The 25,287-nt window shown below is 59.6% G+C and overlaps 3 protein-coding genes across 3 annotated transcripts in view; 1 reads left to right on the top strand and 2 right to left on the bottom strand.

The window, feature by feature from the left end:
• CCDC78 (coiled-coil domain containing 78) overlaps nt 1-6,070 on the top strand; it is an 18,377-nt gene extending 12,307 nt beyond the window's left edge. The window contains 4 exon segments of the mRNA XM_036392203.2: nt 1,410-1,476; nt 3,542-3,642; nt 5,205-5,331; nt 5,430-6,070. Of these exon segments, the coding sequence (XP_036248096.1) occupies nt 1,410-1,476; nt 3,542-3,642; nt 5,205-5,331; nt 5,430-5,435 (301 nt within the window). The 3' untranslated portion in view covers nt 5,436-6,070.
• Nucleotides 6,071-6,085: 15 nt separating this feature from the next.
• ANTKMT (adenine nucleotide translocase lysine methyltransferase) lies at nt 6,086-9,354 on the bottom strand. The gene is made up of 5 exons (XM_036392223.2): nt 9,162-9,354; nt 8,477-8,581; nt 7,648-7,788; nt 7,103-7,153; nt 6,086-6,576 (listed from the first exon to the last, which is right to left on the bottom strand). Exons 1-5 carry the CDS (start codon nt 9,333-9,335, stop codon nt 6,388-6,390), a joined length of 660 nt encoding a protein of 219 aa, XP_036248116.1. The 5' UTR covers nt 9,336-9,354; the 3' UTR covers nt 6,086-6,387.
• Nucleotides 9,355-16,966: 7,612 nt separating this feature from the next.
• METRN (meteorin, glial cell differentiation regulator) lies at nt 16,967-20,720 on the bottom strand. The gene is made up of 4 exons (XM_036392205.1): nt 20,207-20,720; nt 18,842-19,263; nt 18,666-18,725; nt 16,967-18,039 (listed from the first exon to the last, which is right to left on the bottom strand). The coding sequence occupies exons 1-4, from the start codon at nt 20,650-20,652 to the stop codon at nt 17,723-17,725; spliced, it is 1,245 nt and encodes a 414-aa protein (XP_036248098.1). The 5' UTR covers nt 20,653-20,720; the 3' UTR covers nt 16,967-17,722.
• Nucleotides 20,721-25,287: the final 4,567 nt, after the last annotated feature.

Here is a 25,287-nt window from a genome sequence, read left to right as displayed (position 1 = left end):
GGGCTCTGCCTGCCCTGGTGTGCCGGGAACAGCCCCGGGCTGCTGCAGGGCTGTGAGTGCCCCCACGCCCTGAGGAGGTTTGGGCACCGGGAGAGGAAAGGTTCTGGTTCTGAGGATGGTGGTGGGATGGGCACCGGCTTGTGCAGCTCTTGGCTGAACTCTGTAGCTCATGTTCCTGACCTGTTATGGTATTGTCTGCTTTTCTCTCCCAGAGCAGAAAGAGATTGCTTAAAACTTTCATTTTTTCACCTAGAGGGATTAGTTCAGTGCAGCTTTTTAATTAAAGAAATTGTATCTTTTTCAATGTAATTTAAGGCTGTACAAAAAGGCCATCAGCATTCATAACTTAGCACTGTTACCTGCAACAAAGCCTAGCAATTCATTTTTACATTCACAAGAAGAAATCACTATTAAGATTTTTGAGGGTTAAAATATGACGATTGGCCCTGAAATTGAAAGAATCACAGTTACCCATTGTCTCCTGAGAGTTTTCTCTGAAAGAACTTCAGTTCTCCTCTTATTTTTCTGGGCTTTCCTAATTAAATCTCTGTGACATCAGTATGGTGGTTAGAAAATATTCTGATGTGCCAAAATAGATCCGAGCATATCTTTTTCACAAAAAAAATGAATGCAAAAATACTCCCAAATATTAAAATGGCATCTACAGAAAATGACTCTATAACATCAGCCACATCTGTATCAGAACAATATTTCCACTTGACAGATTTTCTAAATATGTAACTAGTACCTTTATTAATAAGTAATAACATGCAAATAACTGACACATGATCATATACCTAAAATGGTCAGTTTGGATGTATAGCAGTAGATGTAGATGTGTGTTTAGGCATATGTGTGTGTGTATGTATGTCTGTATTCATGTAGACATATAGATTTATATATCTGTATGTGTGATCTGTGTGGAGCTGTGTGAGTTTTGTGTGAGCTGTGTGATCTGTGTGAGTTCTGTGTGAGCTGTGTGGAGCTGTGTGAGCTGTGTGAGCTGTGTGAGCTCTGTGGAGCTGTGTGGATCTGTGTGAGCTGTGTGTGATCTGTGTGGGGCTGTGTGAACTGTGTGATCTGTGTGAGCTGTGTGAGCTGTGTGGATCTGTGTGAGCTCTGTGTGATCTGTGTGAGCTCTGTGTGATCTGTGTGGGACTGTGTGATCTGTGTGAGCTGTGTGATCTGTGTGATCTGTGTGAGCTGTGTGATCTGTGTGAGCTCTGTGGAGCTCTGTGATCTGTGTGATCTGTGTGAGCTCTGTGGATCTGTGTGAGCTCTGTGATCTGTGGATCTGTGTGAGCTCTGTGGAGCTGTGTGAGCTCTTTGTGATCTGTGTGGAGCTGTGTGATCTGTGCAGGGCTGGATTTGGTGTCTGGCCATGATCCATGTGAGCTCCTCTGTCACAGGCAGCTGGATGAGGAGGGCTGGGCAGAGGTCAAGAGGAAGCTCCGGGAATTCACACTCAACACCCAGGTAAGGGCTGGAACAGCCACTGGAGCCAAAGCTGATCTCTCACCACAGGCAGGGATGTGCTGCCTCAGCCCCTGCCCTGGGGCTGCTCCAGCCTGGAGGTGGAAACTTCCATGGAGTCACAGAATATCCTGAGTGGGAAGGGACCCCCAGGGATCATCCAGCCCAGCCCCTGGCCCTGCACAGACCCCCCAACAATGCCACCCTGGGCACCCCTGCAGCAGTGTCCAAACCCTCCTGGAGCCCTGGCAGCCCCAGGGCCGTGCCCATTCCCTGGGGATCACTCTCCATGCAGCCTTGCTGTGGCTTTGGCCTCAGCCCTCCAAGCAGTGCTGGCAGCTCCCAGCTGGTGCTGTCTCCAGGCTTTACTGTCCCTGCTCCTAAAGCAAGGAGAGCAGCCCCTTGTCACTCCTGCCCACTTTTCAGAACAAACTTTTGGCATCTCTGGAATAAACTGGGGCTGATTGCTGCCCTATGCTGGCACTGCTGGGACATCTCCAGTCCTGGGATCAGTTCTGGGCCACTCATGACAGGAAGGACGTGGAGGGGCTGGAGGGTGTCCAGGGAAGGGAAAATAGCTGGGAAGGGGCTGGAGCACCAGGAGGGGCTGAGGGAGCTGGGAAGGGGCTCAGCCTGGAGAAAAGGAGGCTCAGGGGGACCTTGTGGCTCTGCACAGCTCCTGACAGGAGGGGACAGCCGGGGTGGTCGGGCTCTGCTCCCAGGGAACAGGGACAGGAGGAGAGGGAACGGCCCCAAGCTGTGCCAGGGGAGGATTAGGTTGGATATTGGGAAAATTCCTTCATGGAAAGGGTGGTCAGGCCCTGGCACAGCTGCCCAGGGCAGTGGTGGGATCACCACCCCTGAAGGGATTTATAGGACACGTGGATGTGGCACTTGGGGACATGGGTCAGTGGTGGGCTTGGTAGTGCCAGGTTAACACCTGGATCCTCATGAATTCCTACAGAATTCCACGATTCTTTGATTCTATTTGACCTGGTTCAAGTCTAGGCTGAATCTAAATCAGGTATTCCCAGGTATTCCCTGCTGGTGCAGGGATATTCCCTTCCATGTCCTGCCTTCCCCTGACCACAGCAACCTGAGGGAGTGCTCCACCACTTTACACCTGGGGGTGTAGAGCTCATTCCCTGGGGGTGTAAAGCTCATTCCATGGGGATGTAAAGCTCATTCCCTTAGGGGTGTAAAGCTCATTCCCTGGGTGTGTAAAGCTCATTCCCTGGGGGTGTAAAGCTCATTCCCTGGGTGTGTAAAGCTCATTCCCTGGGGGTGTAGAGCTCATTCCTTGGGATGTAAAGTTCATTCCTTGGGGATGTAAAGCTCATTCCCTGGGGGTGTAAAGCTCATTCCTTGGGGATGTAAAGCTCATTCCCTGGGTGTGTAAAGCTCATTCCCTTGGGGTGTAAAGCTCATTCCCTTGGGGGTGTAAAGCTCATTCCTTGGGGATGTAAAGCTCATTCCCTGGGTGTGTAAAGCTCATTCCTTGGGGTGTAAAGCTCATTCCTTAGGGGTGTAAAGCTCATTCCTTGGGGATGTAAAGCTCATTCCCTGGGGTGTAAAGCTCATTCCTTGGGGATGTAAAGCTCATTCCTTGGGGGTGTAAAGCTCGTTCCTTGGGGATGTAAAGCTCATTCCCTTAGGGGTGTAAAGCTCATTCCTTGGGGTGTAAAGCTCATTTCCTTAGGGGTGTAAAGCTCATTCCCTTAGGGGTGTAAAGCTCATTCCCTTGGGGGTGTAAAGCTCATTCCTTGGGGTGTAAAGCTCATTCCTTGGGGGTGTAAAGCTCATTCCCTTGGGTGTGTAAAGCTCATTCCTTGGGGGTGTAAAGCTCATTCCCTTAGGGGTGTAAAGCTGATTCCCTGGGGGTGTAAAGCTCCACACCTGCACGGGGCCTGCCTCTGTGGCCAAAAGAAGGGAGGTGTCAACCTCAAGAGAGGTTGGAGTGGTGGGAAAGTGGTTGGAAGGTCAGACTCACGCAGCAGAGAGGGGCAACATCACTGCCATGGCACAGATCTCTTTTTTTCCACATTTTCTCCATGTTCTGTGCCTGCAGGAGGAGCTGGAGCAGCAGAGGAGCCAGCTGCTGACTCGGGCTGTGGTGGCAGAGGAGCAGGTGTTGGAGCTGCAGGGCTACATTGACCAGCACCTTGCCAGGTGACAGGGGACCCCTCTGCAGCCTTGGTGCCAGTGCTGGCCCTGTGCTACTGGCCCTGCCACAGCACTGCCCATGTCCCACTGCTCCTCCAGCTGTGCAGGCAGCTGCCACCACCTCTTGTGCCACAGAGCAGCAGGACAGACACTCCCCACACACCACGGGTGTCCTGCCCTGTGTGCTCACCCATCCTTGGGAGGCATCTCAACCATGGAAAGGGTTGGAAGTGACACAAATGTTCATCCAGTGCCACCCCTGCCATGGCAGGGACACCTCCCACTGTCCCAGGCTGCTCCCAGCCCTGCCCAGCCTGGCCTTGGGCACTGCCAGGGATCCAGGGGCAGCCCCAGCTGCTCTGGGCACCCTGTGCCAGGGCCTGCCCACCCTCCCAGGGAACAATTCCTAATTCCCAATCTCCCATCCAGCCCTGCCCTCTGGCCCTGGGAGCCATTCCCTGTGTCCTGTCACTTTATGCCATTGTCCAAAGTCCCTCTCCAGCTCTCCTGGAGCCCCTTTAGGCCCTGGAAGGGGCCATAAGTTTTCCCTGCAACCTTCACAGGAACCTAAAATCTAAAGCCTCATCTAAAGCCTAAAACCTTCAGAGTTCATTGATTCACAGGTTCTAACCTCAGTCCTCCCAGCTGTCCCTGATCTGTGTTCCCCTTCCCTGGCTCATCCTGCTCTGGAGCAGGGAGAGCAGCAGGGAAGGGAGAGGACAAGCAGGGCAGGTGTGTCAGGGCACAATCCCCCTGCTCCTGCCAAGGGCTGGGTCAGGCTCTGCCCTTTCCTGGCACAGCCCATGAATGCCTTTTCAGGGAAAGGCTGTGGGATCTGTGTGCCAGGCTCAGCTCCTGGCATGGCTCCCTGCCCAGGGACTGTGAGTGTGTGGGGGTCCCAGTTGTGGGTTTATCTGGGTCTGGATTGAAGGCACTTGAGACAGGAATTCGTGTGCAGACTCAGGTGTTTGTTATTTCTTATCAGTAAAACAGTCTCACTACTGTGAGTTTGGCAGCTTTTCATTAGAAGGCACAAAATGGCCACAATCTCTTGGTACAAGGTCTTTGAAGACTAAACTATCCAATTAACAACTGACACCTGGATTATTTTCCCTTTTAACCCAATAACTGATCCCAAAGAGCCCCCAATGTGGATTTTTCTGCCCAATTACAAAATGCCACCCAAACCCATGAAGAAAAAGGAAGAAGAAGCATGAAGAGGAAACCCAGGATGACACCCTGTGCCCTCCATCTTGCTTGCATCCACAACATTCTAAAAATCCCAAAACCTCAATTTCTCACCTAAGTGATATACCTACACAACTCTCTATAATCATTTTACACTTTTGTTGGTTCTAGTTTATCTTGAAGTCTGGGAAACTTTCTCCATGAATGAGGGTCAAAGTCAGTGCTCCCCTGGGGGTCAGAGCACCCCAGAGCAGACAGAGAAATATTCCCTGGGGTGCCCTGGGTTTCCATATGTGTGGTGACAGTGGCACTTCCACGCTGCTCATGGTGACAGTGGCAGCTCCACACTGCTCATGGTGACAGTGGCACCTCCACTGCAGGTACAAGCAGGAGATCGTGCGGCTGAGGAAGGCTGAGGGCAGCGAGGTGCCCCCAGTGCCCCGTGCCAGCAGTGCCAGCCACGAGCCAGAGCAGCCCCAGCCTTGGGAACACCCCACTGCAAGGGAGGTCTGTGCTTCATGGAGTGCCAGGCACGGATCCTTCTCAGGCTGGGAGGTGGGAACAGCGAGAGAAACCACGTGGGTGTTTCTGCTCTAAATTCACAGGACTGAAATGAGAGCAGACAACGGCATCTGGGCTGTGCCCTGCAGGAATTCTGCCCTTCACTGAGCACCCCTGGGACACAGGGCCGGGATCCCAGGCAGCTCTGCACTGCTGGGCTGCAGGGACAGGTTCCTGCTCCTGCTGGAATATTTTTTCTGGATGAGACCTGGACCTGGACCAAGGGCTGCTCCTGCCTTGCTCTCCTCACCTGTGAGACAGAGCCAAGGCTGGCTCAGACCAGGATTTGTTCTGGGCTTGGACAAAGGGATGAGCTGCTCTTTTACTGGGAGGGTGGTGAAAGGCTGCCCACAGCAGCTGTGGATGCCCCTGGATCCCTGGCAGTGCCCAAGGCCAGGCTGGATGGAGCTTGGAGCAGCCTGGGACAGTGGGAGGTGTCCCTGCCATGGCAGGGGTGGAACAAGAGGAGCTTCAAGATCCCTTCCAACCAAGCCCATTCCATGATTCTGTGACTCTGTGGTGGGAAAACTCCACTTTCCTCTGTGTTTGAGTGGAAAATGGAATATTATATTGATGAGCAGGGCCAAACTGATCCTGCACTGAGGTGAGCTGGAAAGGATGGCAGAGCAAAGCCAGGAGCAGCACCTGCTCCAACTCCAGGACCATCCAGCAGCTCAAAGACAAAGCAAAAACCTCAGAGGAATGATCAACCAAAACTTTATTTTTAAAACTTAAATTGAAATAAAGCAGCAATCATCTAAAAAGAGGCACTGGAGTTTCATCCCTTAAATCCTGTGTTAACCCCAGGATTTCTAGGTCTGATTTTCTCCTCTCTTGCTTTGCTCACGCTCTGGAAAATGGAGATCTGCCACCCTGCAAGTCCCCAGGAGAAATGCTGGCCGAGCACCTCTGTCCTGAGCTGAGCCAAGGGCTAGAGTGGCTCTGACCCTTAATGTCAGGCTTAAGGTGGCTGCTGTTAAACCAGGCTTAACGAGGCTGGGGTCAGACCTGGCTTTGCTGGGCCCTGCCCTGCACTTGTCTCCGCACCTCCTTGATGTCATAGGCCCAGACCTGGTCCAGCCCCTGGCCCAGGGTGCTGCTGGGGCTCCAGGAGGGGAAGGGGTAGCGGCCGGCCACCACGCGGGCGTCGTCGGGCAGCTCTGCCAGGAGCTTGGTGGCCAAGGGAGGCTTCTGGGGAGAGAGACACAGCCAGGGACAGGAGGCAGCATTAGGACACAGTCACACAGTGGCAGTGCCACCAGGGACCGTGGGGCAGCTTCTGGGACATCAACCCTTCAAAGCAGAGGGCCCTGGGTAAGGCTGGGACTTGGAGCAACAGGACAAGAGGAACGGCCTCAAGTGGCAGCAGGGGAGGTTCAGGTTGGATATTGGGAAAATTCCTTCATGGAAAGGGTGGTCAGGCACTGGCACAGCTGCCCAGGGCAGTGGTGGGGTCACCATCCTTGCAGGGCTTTAACATGGATGTGGCATGTGGGGACATGACTCAGTGCTGGAGGAATGGCAGGACGCCATCCCAGAGGGATTTTCCAACCTCCACGATTCTGTGATTCCATAAATCCAAATGCTGTGCAGCAGCAAACCACCCAGCCACAGGGATGCCCACCTGGCCTTATTCCACCACAGATCCCCTCTCCTTCCCAAGACAAGCCCCCTGGAGCTGGCCCAGAAGAACTCAGGGTGTGAGGGGCTGACTCACCACGCTGGGGGCCAGGAACACGATCACGTTGTGGCAGTCAGAGAGATTCACCTTAAACCAGAAGGAAAAGGGGAATAACGAGCAGCAGGCAGGGCAAGAACAACTGCTTGAGTGTCCAAAGCTTGTGGGTGATCTTTGGAAACTTGCAGGGAGCAAAGATGCCACAAAAGATGTGGGATGGGGAAGTGTGGGTGCAAAAGCAGCACGTCTTGGGAAACACCTGCCTCCAGCACCATCCCAGACCCACATTCCCTGATGGATTCTCTTTGGTCAGGGTGCAAATACCTCATGGCAGCCTGAGAAGCTCATCCCTGCAGGTGAGCCTGTCAGCAGCACCCAGACCTCTCCTCAGAGCTGCTCCAAGCAGCAGAACTGGCCACAGGCTGCCCCAGCTGGCATTCCCTGGAAAGGAGGATGGATTTCCACCTCCCAGGAGCAGAGTGGGATGGGGAAGGTGCAAGCTGCCATCAGCAAATCCATCCTGGAGAGGCAAACAGAGCTCTGGCCCTGCCCTGAGCACATCCAGACCCTCGGGATGCTGTTACCTTCCACAGATCCTTCTTCAGGAAGGAGATCTTCCCGTGGTACCCGGCCCTCCAGGCACGGTAGTTGGCCAGGCACAGCAGCCAGGGGTTGAGCTCAAAGCCCAGGGCTGGCCTCAGCCCCTGCTTGTAAGCCTCGAGCACCTGGACAGGGAGAGAGGGAGGGCTGAAAGCCAAAGCAGCTCAGTGCTGAGTGTGGGGCAGCATTTGGGAGGGCAGGGGCTGCTGCCCAGCTCCACCCACCCCATCCTGCTGGCTCACAGGCAGGGTGACCTTGGAGCTCAGCACCACCCAGAGCCCTCACTGCCACCCTGCTCCCTGCATGCATCTTTTGGGGCTGCCAAAGACCACCCATGGCCATTTAGAGCCACCCTGGACCACCTAGGGCTGCCTAGAAGCACCTAGGGCTGTCTAGAGCAACCTAGGACCATGCTGGGTCACCTGGGACCACCTAGGACAGTCTAGGACTATTTAGGACAGTCTAGGGCCACCTAGGACAGTCTAGAGACACTTAGGACAGTCTAGGACTGCCGAGGACAGTCAAGGGACACTTAGGACAGTCTAGGACCGCCTAGGACAGTCTAGGACCATCTGGGACATCCCAGGGACACCTAGGACAGCCTAGGGACACCCAGGGCAATCTAGAACCACCTACAGCGGTCTAAGACCACTGAGGACCCTCTGGGACCGCTGGGGACGGTCCTGGACTGTAGCCACGATGGCCACCCAGAAGCCCAGCCAGAAGCCAGGCAGCAGCAGGGTGGGGGTGTCCCCTCCACCCTCCCTGCCCTTCGCCCACCCTGGACACCCCAATTTCCCCCAGGACCCTTACAAGCCGTCCATCTCCGGATCCCAGATCCACGGTCTTGCCGGCGCGGCCCTGCAGCAGCGCCAGGGTGTTGGCCACCTGCCGGGGGCTGGAGGGCTGGTACGGCACCTGTGGGGGCACAGCGGCTCAGGGGGCCGGGCAGCGGGGCCGGGATCGGGGCAGGGGTGCCGGTACCGGCAGGCACAGGGATTGGGGTGCCGGTACCTGCAGGCACAGCGGGGCGGGTCAGGGGTGCCGGTACCTGCAGGCACAGCGGGGCAGGGGGTCAGGGGTGCCGGTACCTGCAGGCACAGGGGGCAGGGGATCGGGGTGCCGGTACCTGCAGGCACAGCGGGGAAGGGGGTCGGGGTGCCGGTACCTGCAGGCACAGGGGGTCAGGGGTTCGGGGTGCCGGTACCTGCAGGCACAGCGGGGCAGGGGTGCCGGTACCTGCAGGCACAGCGGGGCAGGGGGTTCGGGGTGCCGGTACCTGCAGGCACAGCGGGGCAGGGGCCGGTACCTGCAGGCGCAGCGGGTCAGGGGTGCCGGTACCTGCAGGCACAGCGGGGCAGGGGTTCGGGGTGCCGGTACCTGCAGGCACAGCGGGTCAGGGGTTCGGGGTGCCGGTACCTGCAGGCACAGCGGGGCAGGGGATCGGGGTGCCGGTACCTGCAGGCACAGCGGGGCAGGGGGTTCGGGGTGCCGGTACCTGCAGGCGCAGCGGGACGCGGCGAAAGCCGGGCATCAGCAGCACGGCCCACGTTGCCCACACGGCCGCCCCGCTGGCCGCCGCCAGAGCCAGCAGCCCCCGGCCGCCCAGCGCCGCCCCGGGACGGGCCCAGCTCGGCTCGCCCGGCTCGCCCGGCTCCCATCCCGGATCCATGGCCGGGTCCACGGCCGGATCCATGGCCGCCGGAAGGGGAGGGGAGCGCGGCCGGGCGCCTTCCGCCGGGACAGCGGGGACACCGGGGACACGGGCCGGGCACGGGCACGGGAGGGACACGGGAGGGACACGGGCCCGGGGAATCCGCGCTGCCCTCGCCCCCGGGGGCTGCAGGAGGGGCACAGCCGGGCGTGGAGTGTGCGAGTGTGCACAGGGGTGTGCGAGTGTGTGCGTGTGTGTGTGTGTGTGTGTGTGTGTGTGTGTGTGAGAGAGATAACAGCTCTGTGTGTGTGTGATAAGAGCTGTGTGTGAATGTGTGTGTGTGAGTGTGTGTGTGATAATAGCTGTGTGTGTGAGCGTGTGTAACAGTTCTGTGCGTGTGTGTGATAACAGCTGCATGTGTGATAACAGCTGTGTGTGAGAGTGTGTGTGTGTGATAACAGCTCTGTCTGTGTGTGATGGCAGCTGTGTGTGTGTCTCTGTGTACGTCTCTGTATCTGAGTCTCTGTGTGTGTGTGTGTGTGTGTGTGTGTGTTTGTGTTTGTGCAGAGCTGGTTTTGCTCCAGGGCAGTTCTGCACGGTTGTTGTGCACACATTTGTGTGGAGCTGTGAGTGGTGAATGGCTGTGCACTGCTCTGTGTGTGTCTGTGTGTGTGTCTTTGTGTGTGTGTCTTTGTATGTGTGTGTCTCTGTGTGTGTGTGTGTCTGTGTGTGTGTGTGTCTGTGTCTGTGTGTGTGTCTGTGTGTGTGTGTCTGTGTGTGTGTGTGTGTCTGTGTCTGTGTGTGTGTCTGTGTCTGTGTGTCTGTGTGAGTGTGTATGTGTCTGTGTGTGTCTGTGTGTGTCTGTGTGTGTGTCTGTGTGTCTGTCTCTGTGTGTGTGTGTGTGTCTCTGTGTGTGTGTCTGTGTGTCTGTGTGTGTGTGCCGGCTGTGCACGGCTGTCGTGTGCAGGGCTGTGCTGCTGTGTGCTGTGCACGACGGGCACGTGTGTGTGCTGGGAACAGCCATGTGTGTTGTGCACAGTTTGTGTGGATGTGCAGTTGTGTGAGCTGTGAATGACTGCAGCTCTGTGTGTGTTGTGCACAGTTTGTGTGGGTGTTTGCACAGGTGTGCAGTTGTGTGGGGCTGTGACTGCAGCTCTGTGTGTGCAGCTGTGTGTGGCTGAGTGTGGCTGTGTGCAGTGGTGAATCGTGGTTCAGCTGTGCACAGCCAGCTACAGTTGTGCATGGCTGTGTGTGTCTGTGCTGTGACACACAGCTCTGTGTGGTTGTGCAGGGCTGTGCACAGTCCTGTGAAGGGTTCTGATGGCTGCATGTGCCTGTGCACAGACGAACACAGCTGTGTGAAGCTGTGGGTGGTGTTGTGCAGGGCTGTGAGTGGTTGTGTGTGTGCTTGTGCACAGGTTTGTGCAGCTGAGCACAGTCCTGCAGGGCTGTTGCAGCTGTCCTGGTGTGTGTGGGTGAGCAGGGCTGTGTGCATGGTGCCCGGCTGTGTGCAGGTGTGCATTGCCATGTGCAGCTGTGTCCAGCTGTGTGCAGGTCTGCATGCCCCTGCATGGGTGTTGGCACTCCTGCTCAGCTGTGCATGGATTTGTGTGTGGTTGCTGCTTTTGTGCACAGTCCTGTGTGGAGTTGTGCATGGTGGGGTGCAGTTGTGACCAGCTGCACACACCCGTGTGGGGCTGTAGGGCTGTGCACACCCATGTGGGGCTGTTATGCCTGTAGGGGGGCTGTGCACACCCGTCTGAGGCTGTAGGGGCTGTGCACACACCCATGTGTGGGGCTGTAGGGGCTGTGCACACCCATGTGGGCTGTTGGGACTGTTTGGGGTCGTTGGGGGCTGTAGGGGGGCTGTGCACACCGTGTGGGGCTGTAGGGGGGCTGTGCACACCCGTGTGGGGCTGTAGGGGCTGTGCACACCGTGTGGGGCTGTTGGGGGGGCTGTTGGGGGCTCTGCACACCCATGTGGGGCTGTTGGGGGTTGCTGGGGGCCATGCACACCCCTGGGGGCTGTAGGGCTGTGCTGTCTCACCCTGGGCCTTTCCGGCTGGAGGCAGCAGCGACTGTGGGAAAATTCCAGGCATTGGGAGGGGGGGAGCCAGGCCCCACAGCCCCTGCCCGGCCCCAATTAGTGACACCCCCCCCAAGCAGCCCAAACACGGGAACAACACCGTCCAGAAGGGCACAAAGGGCACAGCTCCCTGCCAGGACAGCCACATGTCACCGGGGATGCCCCTGCTGTCACCTCTCCCGCTCTCTCCTCAGCCTGTGGGTCAGTATTTGTGGGGTGTGACCATGTTCACAGGGGTCTTAGGAAGAGGAAAGAGATGAGGATCTGACTCCATGTTTCAGAAGACTTGATTTATTATTTTATGATATATAGTATATTAAAACTATACTAAAAGAATAGAAGAAAGGATTTCATCAGAAGGCTGGCTAAGAATAGAAAAAGAAGGAATGATAACAAAGGCTTGTGGCTCAGACTCTCTGTCTGAGCCAGCTGACTGTGATTGGCCATTAATTAGAAACAACCACATGAGCCCAATCCCAGATGCACCTGTTGCATTCCACAGCAGCAGATAACCATTGGTTACATTTGTTCCTGAGGCCTCTCAGCTTCTCAGGAGGAAAAATCCTAAGGAAAGGATTTTTCATAAAAGATGTCTGTGACAGTGGGGTTTGCTGGGGGTCCCCCTCCAGCCCCACATCGGGGTGTCCCCTGAGAGCCTGGGGGGGCCTGGTGGCCCCCATGTCCTTGCCACAGGACCTCCAACCCCATCACGTGCCTCGGTGTCTGTGGGGCTGTTCTCAGAGTTGAAGAGACCTCAGCCCCATCCTGGAAATGGCTTTGGGGTGCAGGGAAGCAGAACTGGGGCCTGGGATCCCCCCTCCTCAGTGCTGCAGAGCCCCTCTTTGGGGAACTGCCCAGGGCAGGAGGGTTCCTGCTCCCACCTCCCCCTGATTTGTGGGAACCGAGCGGGACGAGGATGCACACACAGCTACACACGTGTTCTACCCCGAACACACGGCTCAGGGCACCAACACCAGCCAGACCCCATTAATCACATCCCCCAGAGCAGCAGTGGGGCTCCAGCCGGGAGCTGAAGCCGCCCCCAAAACACATCCCAGGGCTGCTCCTCCCCAAGGGCTCGGCGTGGCCAAACCGGGGCTCACGGGGATCACCCCGATTTTCCGCTTTCTGCTCTTTCTTGCTGGCAGGTGGAGCTGGTTAAAGCAGAAAATCCCGGGAAATCGGAGCCGGGGGAAGCCGGGGGACTGCGGAGGAGGAGGAAGAGGAGGAGGAGCGGGGGGAGGATGGTCCGTGGGGATGAGCCGCTCCTGGAGCCGCCCGAGCAGTGCTGCAGAACGAATTTCAGTATTTCAGGAGGAAATACCCGGGCAGGGCTGAGCCCTCCTTGCCGGGCCCCTGGGTTTAGCAGGGGATGAAAAATGCCAATCACTTGTTTTTAAAATTTTAAAGGTTTAATAGTAATAAAATGGTTATAAAAATAGTAATACAATTAGAGTAATAATAATTTGGACAATTTGAATTAGGACATTATGAGACAACAAATACAAAGAGTTACAGATGTCCGGGTACCTCTTTCTGGGCAGCACCATTAGGATTAACCCTTAAAAGCAACAGCCTGTTGCACAGCCATACACCTCATACATGATGCATAAATTCCATTCAAACACAGGATTCTGTCTGGTCACCCTCAGCTTCTTCCTCTGAATCCTAACAGTGCCTTCAAGGCGGAAAGAAGTTCATTTCTTCTGATAAGAGAGCAATAAATTCTTTTTCTCTGAAAGATTCAGGTGTCCTGTGGCTGCTATCTCACTGCGAGTCCTTTCTTTAAAAAAAATATCCTACATAGCACAGTTTCTATTTTAACATTTTTTATAACCTAAAACTATATTTACCACAGTACTTAAGAGAATTAATACAGCATTACTTTCTAACACAACACACATAACATTCATTTTAATATTCACAAAAAGCCAATCATAAAATACACACATTTTTCACACAGGGGGTGCCCGCTCCCCTCCTGCCCTGCCCCGGGGTGCCCGCAGCATCTCGGAGCGCCGGGACGAGCAGGTGGCCGTGCGAGGGGACCGGGTGCGATGTGTCACTGGAGCCAAAGAGCTTTTAATCCTCCTCTTTCCAGGGCAGCTTCCCCCGCCGGGGCCGCGGCGGCTGCAAAGCAGCCCCGAGCGCCAGGAATTTGTCGCTATGTGCTGGGAACGCCGCTTCCCAGCAGCTGTCGGCAGCCGGACGCGGGTGAGGGGCCGAGGGGGCCCCGCTGCGGGCCGGGGTCGGCTCCAGGCTCCGCATCTCTCCCTGGCTTTGTCCGGGTCACAGGATGGGGCTGGAAGCGGAGCTGATGCCAGGATTTGGGGTGCAGCACTGAGGGGGTGTCCTCAGAGTTATCGGGGTTTTGCTTCTCCTCTTGCCGAGGGCTGTGGGGTGGAGCTTCCTCCGGCCCCAAGGTGCTCATCCTGACCCTCTGGGGCATCCTGGACCCCAGGGGCTTCATGCTGAGTTTTAAACTCCAGAAGAATCATCCTGACCCTACGGGGTAACCCTGAGCCCCAGGGGTTTTATCCTGAGTTTATGGGGCTTCCCCTGGTCCCAGGGGCATCATCCAACCCTATAGGGCATCCTCAAAGCCTGGGACCTCACCCTGACCCTGTAGGGCATCCCTGAAACCTGGGGACATCACCCTGACCCTGTAGGGCATCCCTGAACCCCGGGGACCTCACCCTGACCCTGTTGGGGATCCCTGAACCCCAGGGACCTTATCCTGACTCTGTTGGGGATCCCTGAACCCCGGGGACCTCACCCTGACCCTGTTGGGGATCCCTGAACCCCGGGGACCTCACCCTGACTCTGTTGGGGATCCCTGAACCCCGGGGACCTTATCCTGACCCTGTTGGGGATCCCTGAACCCCAGGGACATCACCCTGACCCTATTGGGGATCCCCTGATCTCAGAGGCACCCCCGAGCTCTGGGGTGCTGCCGGCAGGCTGGGCAGGCTGCCCGGGGGTCCCCGGGGGTCCCCTCTCGGTGCTGGGGGCCGCAGGGAGGGCTGAGCCGCCTTTGTGGCTCCCTTTGTGGCTCCCTTTGCGATTCACACGTTCGGGCTTTCATCCGGCAGCCGGGAGGGAGGAGGGCGAAGGGAGCAGGAGAGGGGGGAGAAGGGCTGGAGGGGGGAAATGGCGGGAAACGGCGACTGCCTTTGTGTGACAGGGATGGGGACAGGGACGGGGGACAGGCGGCAGTGCCACCGCTCCGGGCTTTGCCATCCCGATGTGAATGCCCACCCAGGGCGCGACCGAAGGGCTGCACAACCCCCAGAAGGTTCTGGATCTGCGCTGGGGTCCACAATGGGGCTGATCCCACGGAATGAGGAGCCCCAGGCACATCCCTGGGCACAGAGGGAGCTGCTCTGGGGCGCTGCTCTCCAAGGCTGCCCCAAAGCCCACCCCGCGTGGGGCAGGCTGGTGAGTGGGGGGGCTTTTGGAGCACTTCTGGCTGGATTGTCCCCATGGGGCCACCCTGCCCTGTCCTGCCAGGGTGCTGCCACACCCCTCACCGTGGTCACCCCTCACCGTGGTCACCCCTCCTGACCCCCCCAGCTCCACTCAGTGTCCCCACCCTCGCCCTGCTGCCTCCCACAGCATTTTCCATCCTGTGGAGGAAATATTCCCCGGCATGGAGTTTGTCTCATTGTGTTTTCACCCTTCATGGCCTTGCTCCGTGCCAAGAGGCCGGGCAGGAATTTTGGCTGGGCCAGGGCTGGGCTCTGCTTTCGGGGAAATGCTGGGATGGAGATCCCAGAGCTGTGGGATTCCAGCTGGCTCCCTGGAGCCCCAGGGAAGGGCTGTTAGCCCCAGCTCACAGAGGGGAAACTGAGGCACGGTTATCCCTGGGATGCTCCCACAGGAAGCCTCGGTGGCCTGGCCGGGGCCCGGCGCTGTGCGGTGACAGCCGCGGGAAGCGACCCAACCTGACAGGGGCCAGAGGGCACCAAAACCAGCCCAAAAACCTCTGTGCCAGCAAACGAGCGGAGTCACAGCCCTTTCCGCAGCAGCACACCGAGCTGCTCTGGCCAAATAAACAGATGGGAAGAAAAACAAGAGGTTTTGCTGCCGGGCAGAAAAGCGCCGGATGCCTCTGGCGTTAAATGCCGGCATTTAGCGGGGAGGAATGTGGGGTCGGAGCAGCCGTGATTTACCCCCGCGCATACAGAGGATGCCGTGGGCAGCACAATTCCCTCTGCACCTCATTTATTGCTTTTCCAGCTTCATTTTTCCTCCTCCGCTGGGTTTCCCACTCCTTCCCCCTTCCCCCTGCCTCGCTTGGCTCCTGCTCGCTGCCAAAATCCAGGGGGATGCTGGCATCCTCCAGTGCCCAGCATGGAGATTCAGCCTCCCCAGGGCCAGATCCAGCCCTCAGAGCCCAGCCCGGCCCCAAAATGGGGCAAGAAAAAGGATAAAATCCAAATATCCAAGTATAAAATTGGCAGTAAAGCATAAAGTAAGCAGCAAACTCTCCTCAAGGGAAAACATGTGTTGTATATCAAACCCAGCAGGATCTTATCACAGCCAGATCATTCTATACACACACACATATAGATATTTATATTTAATTATGCTCCAAAGCCCACAGCATTCTTTGGAAACTTTTTTTTTTTTTGGCAAGGAAAAGCACATTGTGGTCAGCAGAGGCACCGAACACTCAGCAGCAGCTCATCCTGGCTGGTGATATTTGAAAAAGTGTAATTGAAACAAAATTGGAAAGGTGTTGAGTACAAGCAGACGTGGCAGGAGCTTTGCTTGAGAGGTTTGGGGGGCTCGAGGGGTTTGGGGGGGCTCAGGGGCTGAGAGATTTCCTGTGCTGAGCCCTGTGGCATCACTGGTGGGGAGGAAAGGTCCCTGCCTGGGGGTGCTGTGCCCCATTCCCATGTCCCATGTCTAGGGGGGTTCCAGTGCCCCATTCCCACCTGGGTGCCCCATGTCCCATCCCTGTCTGGGAGGTTCCTGTGCCCCATCCCCAGCTGAGGTTTCCTGGCTGGGGATTCTGTGTCCCTTCCCTGACCGGGGGTTCTGTTCCCTATCCCCGTGCAGGATTCCCACGTCCCATCCCTGCCCGGAGGTCCCGTCCCCCTCGGCATTCCCAGGGGGGCAGAGCCGGTGCTGGGGCCGCGGGGGCAGCGGCGGGGCGGGAGCGGGCAGGGCAGGGCTGGGATGCTGCCGCGGCACAATCGGGCACAATGAGGCACAATGAGGCCTTGTGGCCGCTGGCTCTGACGAGAATCAGTGCTGACAGCGGCTCCACCAGCAGGGTCACCCACCCAGCACGGGGCCACCCGCCCCTGGTCCCCACACCCAGGGATACCCGGGGAGAGGGACCCCAAAGTGCCCCATGCTGGGGATTTCTGGGGTGCAGAATGTGCAAACAGCAATAAATCTCTCCATAGAGAGACATGTCCGAGTATCAGGGCTGTTCCCAGCCCTGTGGGAGGCAGGGTCACAGCTGGAGCTGGCACAGAGGGGAGCAGATGGCACACAGTGCTGTGCCCGTCTGAACATCCTGCTCAGCTTGCTAAAAACAGGAGCCACATGCTACAAATACAGCTTAGTTTATAAAAAAGAAGTCACAAATTTGGTATCGTTATAACTTTAGTGCACATATGATGCCCCCCACCCCCACGGTCCAAAGTTCCCCGCGGCTGGCACGGCCTGCCCTGCTCACCCAGGGCTGCCAGGGACGGGTGGCACTGTCACCTCTCCCTGCTCCCGTGGCACCTTCCTGTGTCAGTGCTTTGGTCCTGCCCTGACCGTGCCAAGGACACCTCTGCTCCCCGCACCAGCCTTCCTCCCACCTCACCGCTGCCCTCGCTCCCTTCAGCTTCTCTCCTCTTCCTCGGCATCCGCCCCGCAGCTCCTGCCCGTGCCAGGGCCAGGCTCACCGCTGCCTGCTCCCCCTTCCACCCCCAACCTTACAGATCCATCTCCTGGCCCTTCCACTCCCTTCTGTGCCTACTGTGTCCCTGGACCGGCCACCACGGCCACCCACCCCGAGCCCTGCCGGGGTCTGGGGGTCTGGCCAGACCCACTGTGCCCACAGCACCCCTGAGCATGCAGCACCCCGCTCCCCATTCTGCTGCACCCCTCACCCAGGCAGCTCCCTGGGCACCCTGGGAAAATCCCTTCCCTTCCAGCAGGATTTCCCCAAACCCCCCAGCCTGCCGGCGGGTGCTGCCCCAGCCCAGCTCCGTGGCCAGGCCCGTGTGCCACACTCTCTCCAGGCACCGTCCCCGTGTCCCCGGGATGCTCTCGGTGAGGCAGGACCGTGGTCCCCCGGCGCTCCCGGAGCCGCTCAGTCCACGGGGAACTCGCAGGGGTTCTGGTGCGTGCGCTGGGCCCCCCGGTAGATGCGCTGGAAGTCCCGGTAGCGGGGAGCGCAGCTCAGCCAGGCCTCCCCGAAGTGCAGCCAGCCCGTGAACAGGAATGTGCCGGGGCCCGGGCGGACCCCGCAGCGCAGGGGGGTGCGGATGCTGCCCACGGGCCGCCGTGCCCGCCCGCCCGCCTGGAACAGCGGGAATTTCTGCCGGTGGATGCGCGTGGCGCTCACCCCAATGATGGATTCCTGCAGCTCGGCATCGTTGGAGACGCTCTGGATGCTGCCGCGGATGACTGTAGGGGGAAGGCGGGAGGGTGTCAGCGTGGCCATGTCCCTGTCCCCACTGCCATCCACATCCCTCGCCTTGTCCCCATCCTTGTCTCCATCCCCATCCCCATCATTGTCCCCATGCACATTCCCATCCTCCTCCCCATCCCAGTCCCTGTCCCCACCTGCATTCTCATTCCCATCCTTATCCCCCTCTCCACTCTTGTCTCATTCCTATTCCCACTTCTCTTCCCATCCCCATCTCCATCCCAGTCCCCATCTTCATCTCCATTTCCATCCTGATCTCCAGCCCTGTTCCCATTCCTATTCCCATCCCCATTCCCATTTTCATTCTCATTCCCATCCCATTCCCACTTCTGTTCCCATCCCCATCTCCATCCCAGTCCCCATCTTCATCTCCATCTCCAATCCTATTCCCATTCTCATTCCCATCCCCATTTCTATCGCCATTCCCAGCTCCATCCCCATCCCCAGCAGCACTCTGCACAGCCCATCCCATCCCATCCCATCCCATCCCATCCCATCCCATCCCATCCCATCCCATCCCATCCCATCCCATCCCATCCCATCCCATCCCATCCCATCCCAGTGCCCCTTTGGGGTCCATGCCCCTCCCAGGCCCCTCACTCACCAAAGTCACTAGTGCAAATGGCCATCAGGATCTCGGTGTCATTGCACGGCCGGCACGCACCTGCGAGGCCAAGCACAGCCTGTCACCCCCCGGGGGACAACACCCGATCCAGCCCCTCCCCACCCCCGCGGGCAGCCGGCAGGGCCAGGGAAAGTGAGGCAGGGCGAGGCGCTCACCTTCGTTGCCGAGGCTGGCGGTGGGCAGCGCGGGCCGGGCCAGCCAGTCCCCCCGCAGCTCGTAGCGGAAGGCGGCGATGCGGCGGCTGATGTCGGGCTGCGGGGTGGCCTGCAGGAACAGAGCCACCTTCTCCTGGGGCAGCCAGCTGAAGCAGCGGGCGTGGGGCCGGGGGGCCTCTGGCAGCAGCAGCTCCAGCCCCCCCTCCCTCTCCAGGTAGAGCTGAGCCCCCCGGAAGGTGCCGCTGGGTTTGATGCAGGCAGTGACGCGCGGGGGGCTCCTGCCCTTGACGGCGGCGCTGGTGGGGGGCAGGCGGGGGGCCAGGCGGAGGCGGAGGGCCCCCGTGGGGTACAGCCACTCCAGCGAGCCCTCGGCACAGTGCAGGGACAGCTGCTCCACGCTGCCAGCCTCCTGTGACAGCCCGCTGTGGGCACAGCACCTCGTCAGTGACAGGGACCCCCCGGCCCGTGTCCCCCCGCACAGCAGCACCCCGCACTCCCAAGCAGCCCCTCCACAGAGGTGTGCGGGATGGCCACAGGCAGAAACAGCACCAAACCCTCGATGACTTGGGCTTGGGGTTCAGCCACATCATTTTGGGGTGCCTGTGTCCCAGCACCTTTTGAAAGGAGCTAAGGGGCGGAGGGGGGCAGCAGCACAGCGCCCTTCACACGCAGCGTGGGCTCCCAAACCACCCCCCGAGTGGCCACAGCCTCGGGGTCACCTGTTCCCACTTTGGGGATCCCCAGGGGATGCTGGGGTCCCGCTCCCGCACACGATGCCTGGAGCTGCTTCTCTCCCGCGGCACAGGGGGGGACGGGCCTGGACGCCGGCCTGGGGGGAGCGGGGACACTCGGGGGCTGCTTTGTCCCTGACAGGACCCTGGTGGCTGCGTGGCCCCCGTGTCCCCCCAGGCCCCCCGCGTTGGGCAGCCCCTCTGGCGGGCCCCGGCTCTTTGTTCCGAGCCCGGCGCCTTCGGGCGATGCTCAGGGCCCTGCCGGGGGCCGGGGATCCCGCCGGCCACGGGGATAGGATTCACAGGGTGGGGGGCTCGGGGAGGGCGTCCCGGAGAGGCGAGGAGCCCCGCAGGGGGACCAGCATCCCTCAAAGCGGCGGGGAGCCGCACCCAGGGCTGAGGAAACTGAGGCAGGCGCAGATTCCCAGCATCCCATCCGTACCCTCCCCACGGATGCGGGAGGGGTTCAGCCCTGAGATGGAGATGGGGGGGGCGGGGAGAGCAGACTCCCCATCCCCCACGAACCTGCCTGATCCGGGGACCCGCGTGTGCCACCCCTGCCCGCCCCGGGCCGCTGCTCCCGGTGCGGTGCTCCCGGTGCGGGGTTCCCGGTGCCGGTGTCCCCGGTGCCTACCTGCCCCTCCAGCTGCACTGGTCCGCGGCCCCGCCGCCGATGGCCGCCCCCAGCCCGGCCAGGCACAGCGCCCGTAGTGCCCACATGGCCGCGCCCGCGGCGGCCCCGGGCGCCCGGCCCGGCCCGGCCCTGCCCGCAGCGCTGCCCGCACCGGGGCCGGGGCCGCGGGGACGGGGGAGCGCGGCCACCACCCCGCGTCGCGCCCCGAACTTTCCGCCAATGGCGGCGCAGGGGCGGGCACGGGAGCCGCCCCCGAGGCCCCCTCCCCACCGCCGGGGGCACCGGCATCCACCGCAGCGGCATCCCCGGAGCCCCCCGGGGCCTCTTCGCATGGGGGACACCGGGAGGGGACACGGCTGAGGCAGGGGACAGGAGCCGGGGCAGGGCTGGGGTACCCCAGGGTCAGATCCACCCCCGGAGGGGAACCCTGAATTCTGTAGGCCCATGGCTGTGACAGCCACAGCTACAGCAGCCCGGGCTGAGAACACCCCGGCTGTGCACAGCCCAACTTGAACACCAAACTGTGCACATATAAACTGTGCACATCCCAAACTGTGCACAGCCCAAACTGTGCACAGCCCAAACTGTGCACAGCCCAGTCCAGGTACACCCCAAACTGTGCACACCCCACCCTGTGCACACCCCCAGAACCTCCTTATAACCTCCCCCCATCACCAGCAGCGTCCCCCTCCCCACGGAGGCATTTTCTGACCGGGGGAGCCCAGGCACGTGGCACCGGGCCTGACACGGGGGTCAGGCACATCCGAACCCCGAAATCCCCCCCTCCAAACCTGGGGATTTCTTTCCACCCCCTCCTTTCCAGCCGCTATTGTGCCACCACTACAGACCACACCATTAATTAAGTTTCCATCCAGTGACAGCCCGCCAAAATGTTTGAAATAAACACGGAACAATTGGGATGGGATGATACAGGCCGGGAACAAAGTCCCCGGCCAGAGGGTGGAGCGGAATGGAAATGAGGGATTGTAAATTGGGATGGTGGGAAGAAAGAGGGGAAGGGGGGAAGGGGAGGGGGAGGCAGGCGGGGAGAGGAGGATTCACAGCCCTCCGGCCATGAAATGATGCTGAAAGAAGTCATGCTGCTGGAATCCGTGGAAAATGAGGGGCCGGAGGGGCAGTGGGTTAAGGTGGAGCGGGTCGGGATGTGGGGGTGTCGGGGGGCTGGGCTGGGGGTCGGCTGGGCGGCTCTCTACCCGCTGGCCCCCGTGCTGAGCCCACCAGCTGCCATCAGGGCCTTGCCGGGGGTGGCTGGGTCGAGGGCCTGGCTGTGCCCCGGAGGTGACAGAGACCCCGGCATGGCAGGGACACGGTCCCAGAGCCGGTCCGGTGACACGGTGCGGGAGTGGAACGGGCCGGACTCGGAGCTGGGCAGGCAGGGACCCCACCAATGGCTTTGGCGAGGTGCCAGGGGCAGGGTGACACCAGGGGCAGGGTGACACCAGGCACTGGTGTCCCCACCAAGGACCTCTCTGCACCGAGACTGACCCCCGGCCCCGCGCGGTGCTCAGCACCCTGCGGGGATGTTCCCTTGGGATGCAAGGAGGTGGCACACGGTGCCACCGTCCCCGCAGGCACATGGCAGTGTCTGCCCTAATGCCAGTGCCCCGGGGTGAGGCTGCGCCCCTGGCCCCCTCCACAGCCCCCGACCCACCTTAACTGGGTGTTACTGGAGAAAGCCCGGCACCAGCTGCTCCAGCAGCCCGGGTGGAGCAGGGTACGGGGCACCCCCGCGGTCGGGGCACGGCCATCGGGGGGTCCCGGAGCCCCCTCGGAGCAGCCACCTCAGCTGGGCCTGAGGCGGAGCCGGCGCGGCTCCCGCAGCACCCGCAATGGTCTCAGCCCTGCGGGGAGCCCGTGGGGTGGCACCGCCGGGCACACAGCGAGCAGCCAGCCGTGCCCGCAGCTCGGTCTGGTGGCCCCCGTGTCCCCTGGCCACCTCTCCTGGTCCCCGTGGCACTGGCCAGGAGGGAGGGTCCGAGCTCCCCGAAGCCGCCGGGCCCTGCTGCGTGTCCGCTCTGCCCCGGGGCCGCTCCGGGATGCTCGGGCTCGCAGTGCCCTCTGGTGACCGCGGGCACGGCCGCTCGGGGACCCGCTGAGGGCTCGGGTGGGACTGGGGAGCGGAACTTCAGCTCATCCCCCAGGACCTCCGAGGAGCGGCCGGGGCCAGCCCTGCCCGGGCAGGGACATCTCGCACCGGGCCGGGCTGCTCCAGCCCCCGGGGCGCCCACAGCTCCTCCAGCTCCTCAGCGCCTCCCCCACAGCGCGATTCCTCCTTTTATCCCATCTAAACACACCCTCCTCCAAGCTGAAAACTGCTTCCGCTTTGTTGGGGAAGATGAAACAGGAAAGCCTCATAAATATGATGGCAAAAGATTTTGAGAATATAGAAACTATAAGCGAGATTGAAATGAAAGCAAGCTTTGAGATCCCTCAGTTACTGAACAACTGGAAAACAATGGCATGGCCAGCTGAAGGTGATCCCCTTTTGATGGAACAGCACCCTCTGCCTGCAGACAGCTCCAAGGGTCAGAGCAGACCCTACAGCTTGGCAGAAGGGGCCCAAAGAGGAGTTTATAGGGTTTAAAATGTAACACAGTGTGGTAATGTGATGATTCTTAAAGGCTGTATGTAAATGCTATAGGATTTGTATATTGTACTAGATTGGTTAGTGAGAATCAGAATATTCAACACAGAAGATTTATTGTATTGTAATGGGAACCTCGCTCTCTTACCCTCTTACTCTCTTACCCTCCCATCCTCTCTGCCCCTCTCTTCTCTCAGGCCTGCTCTGAGCTGTGGCTGCAGCTCCCAGCAGGGCCCTGCCCCCAGGCCCTTTGCAATGAACCCCAAGTTCCTGACCTGGCTGCAGAGATCTCTGTGTTCATCCCGACCGTCCTACCCCCGACACTCCTACACCCTTCTTCTGCCTCTACAGTTCCTGGCCAAAGCCTCTCTGCCATCCTCCCAAGGTCCCTTAGGTATCCCAGGATGCCAGAAGGTTTCCTCCAGGCTGGATGGCCCCAGGTCTCCCAGCCTTTCCCCACAGGACAGATTCTTGCAGCTCCCTGAGCGGTTCCACGTCCCCTCCGGATCCGCTGGGACTCATCCAGGATTGCTCTGTCCCTGACCCATCTGCCACTCACAGAGCAGGAGCTTCCCTTGGGTTTTGGTGACCCTGTCTCTTCCTGATGGGTCACCCCAAAGTTTTTCTTTGCTGGGCAGCTCCCCCTGCCACTCCTGGAGTTTCTTGCAGGTCCCCGGGACCTCCACGCTGCCCCCAAAATGTCCTTGTGGGGTGGCTCTGGGCACCCTCCCCGCTGTGCCATGGGTGTGGATGGCATGGGCAGGGATGCTCCAGGATGGGCTGTGCCCAAAAAAACCCTCCTGGAAAGGCAAAGGGACATTTGGGGCAGCTGGGGCCCTGGAGGGATGTTCAGGGGCCGGGGGTCCCCAGGCTGTCCCCATGCAGGTCCCCATCCCCCCGGGCTGCGTGCGGAGCTCTCCGAGCACCCGAAGGAGCTGCGCCTGTGGGAGGCACCCACCTTGTCTTGAAAAAATAGCTCAGGAGCCTCAGCTCAGCTCTCAGCCCATCCCTGGGGACGTGCAGGGACAACCTGAGCTCCTCTGCATGGCACCCAGCCAGCTCTGTCCCCTCTCAGTGTCCCCTCTCACTCAGACCCCCAGGATGGTGTCCCCGAGAGTGGGAATGTGGCCTGGGAGGGCTTGGGGAGCTCAGGGAGCCTGTCAGGAGGGGTGAGGGTCCTCAGGGCAGGGCAGGGGTCCCCAGCAGCAAGGTGGGGATCCCCAAAGCAAAGATGGGCTCCACATGTCAAAGTAGGGGTCCATGTGGAAAAGAGGGGACCCCACGGCCAGGTGGGGGTCCCATGGCAAGGTGGGGGTCCCATGGCAAAGTGGGGTCACCACAGTAAGGTGGGGTCCCATGGCCAGGTGGGGTCCCATGGCCAGGTGAGGGTCCACACTGGTGAGAGAAGGTTTCCATGAAAGGATGAGGCTCCCAGAAGCTGGAGGAGAGACCTCATGGCTGGTTGAGAGTCCCCACAATAAGATGAGGGTGCCCAGAGTGAGAAGAGGGTCCAATGGTCCCTGCAGCAGTGTGGCCACCCCCATCTCTCTGTGGGGGCCCCCACAGAAACCTGAAAGCCTCCACGTCCTCACCCACCCTCACCCACACGTGGCCTGCATGGGGGGAAGCCGAGGGGGAATCAGATCCTCGGCAGGGAAGAGCCCTGAGCGCTGTGGGGTCAGCACAGGAGGGGCTGAGCCGGGGGTGACCCCAGGCTGGACAGACCCCCCTGCTCCCCCCCCCGTGCATCCTGCGGGCAGCGAATGGCGCTGCCTATTGATTCGCAACCCGGGCTAAAAATAACTTTCAACTCTTCATCCCGAGCTGTGAAAAATCCCCCATTGCTAGGCGACGGGTTACCGGGAGACAGCGGCGCTAGGCGACGGCGGTTGCTGCGGCGACGGCCCCGGCGCACTGCGGTCCAGCCCGGCCCCGCTGCTCCCGCTGCACCGGGAGGGCTCGGCCCGGGCTCCCGGCGCCCTGGGGACACGCTGGGAGCGAGCTCCAGCATCACCGGGGCGCTGCAGGGGCTGCAGGGGAGCAGGGGGCTGCGGGAGCCGGGTCACCCGGCTCTCGGCTGCTGGCCTGGCCTAAGCATGGGGACACCGGGCACCAGCACTGGGACAGGGAGCAGGGGGCTCAGGAGGCTTGTGATGGTGACCTGTTGTTGGGGAAGATGAAACAGGAAAGCCTTATAAATAGGATTGTCTGGCAAAAGATTTTGAGAATATGGGAACTATAAGCGAGATTGAAATGAAAGCAAGCTTTGAGATCCCTCAGTTACTGAACAACTGGAAAACAATGGCATGGCCAGCTGAAGGTGATCCCCTTTTGATGGAACAACACCCTCTGCTTGCAGACAGGCCCAAGGGTCAGAGCAGACCCTACAGCTCGGCAGAAGGGGCCCAAAGAGGAGTTTATAGGGTTTAAAATGTAACACAGTGTGGTAATGTAATGATTCTTATAGGCTGCATGT

Source organism: Molothrus ater, chromosome 16, assembly GCF_012460135.2.
Source record: "Molothrus ater isolate BHLD 08-10-18 breed brown headed cowbird chromosome 16, BPBGC_Mater_1.1, whole genome shotgun sequence".
In the NCBI taxonomy this organism is placed as follows: domain Eukaryota; kingdom Metazoa; phylum Chordata; class Aves; order Passeriformes; family Icteridae; genus Molothrus; species Molothrus ater.
Note: the sequence above shows the minus strand (reverse complement) of the source record. Positions and strands in the feature narration are given on the sequence as shown.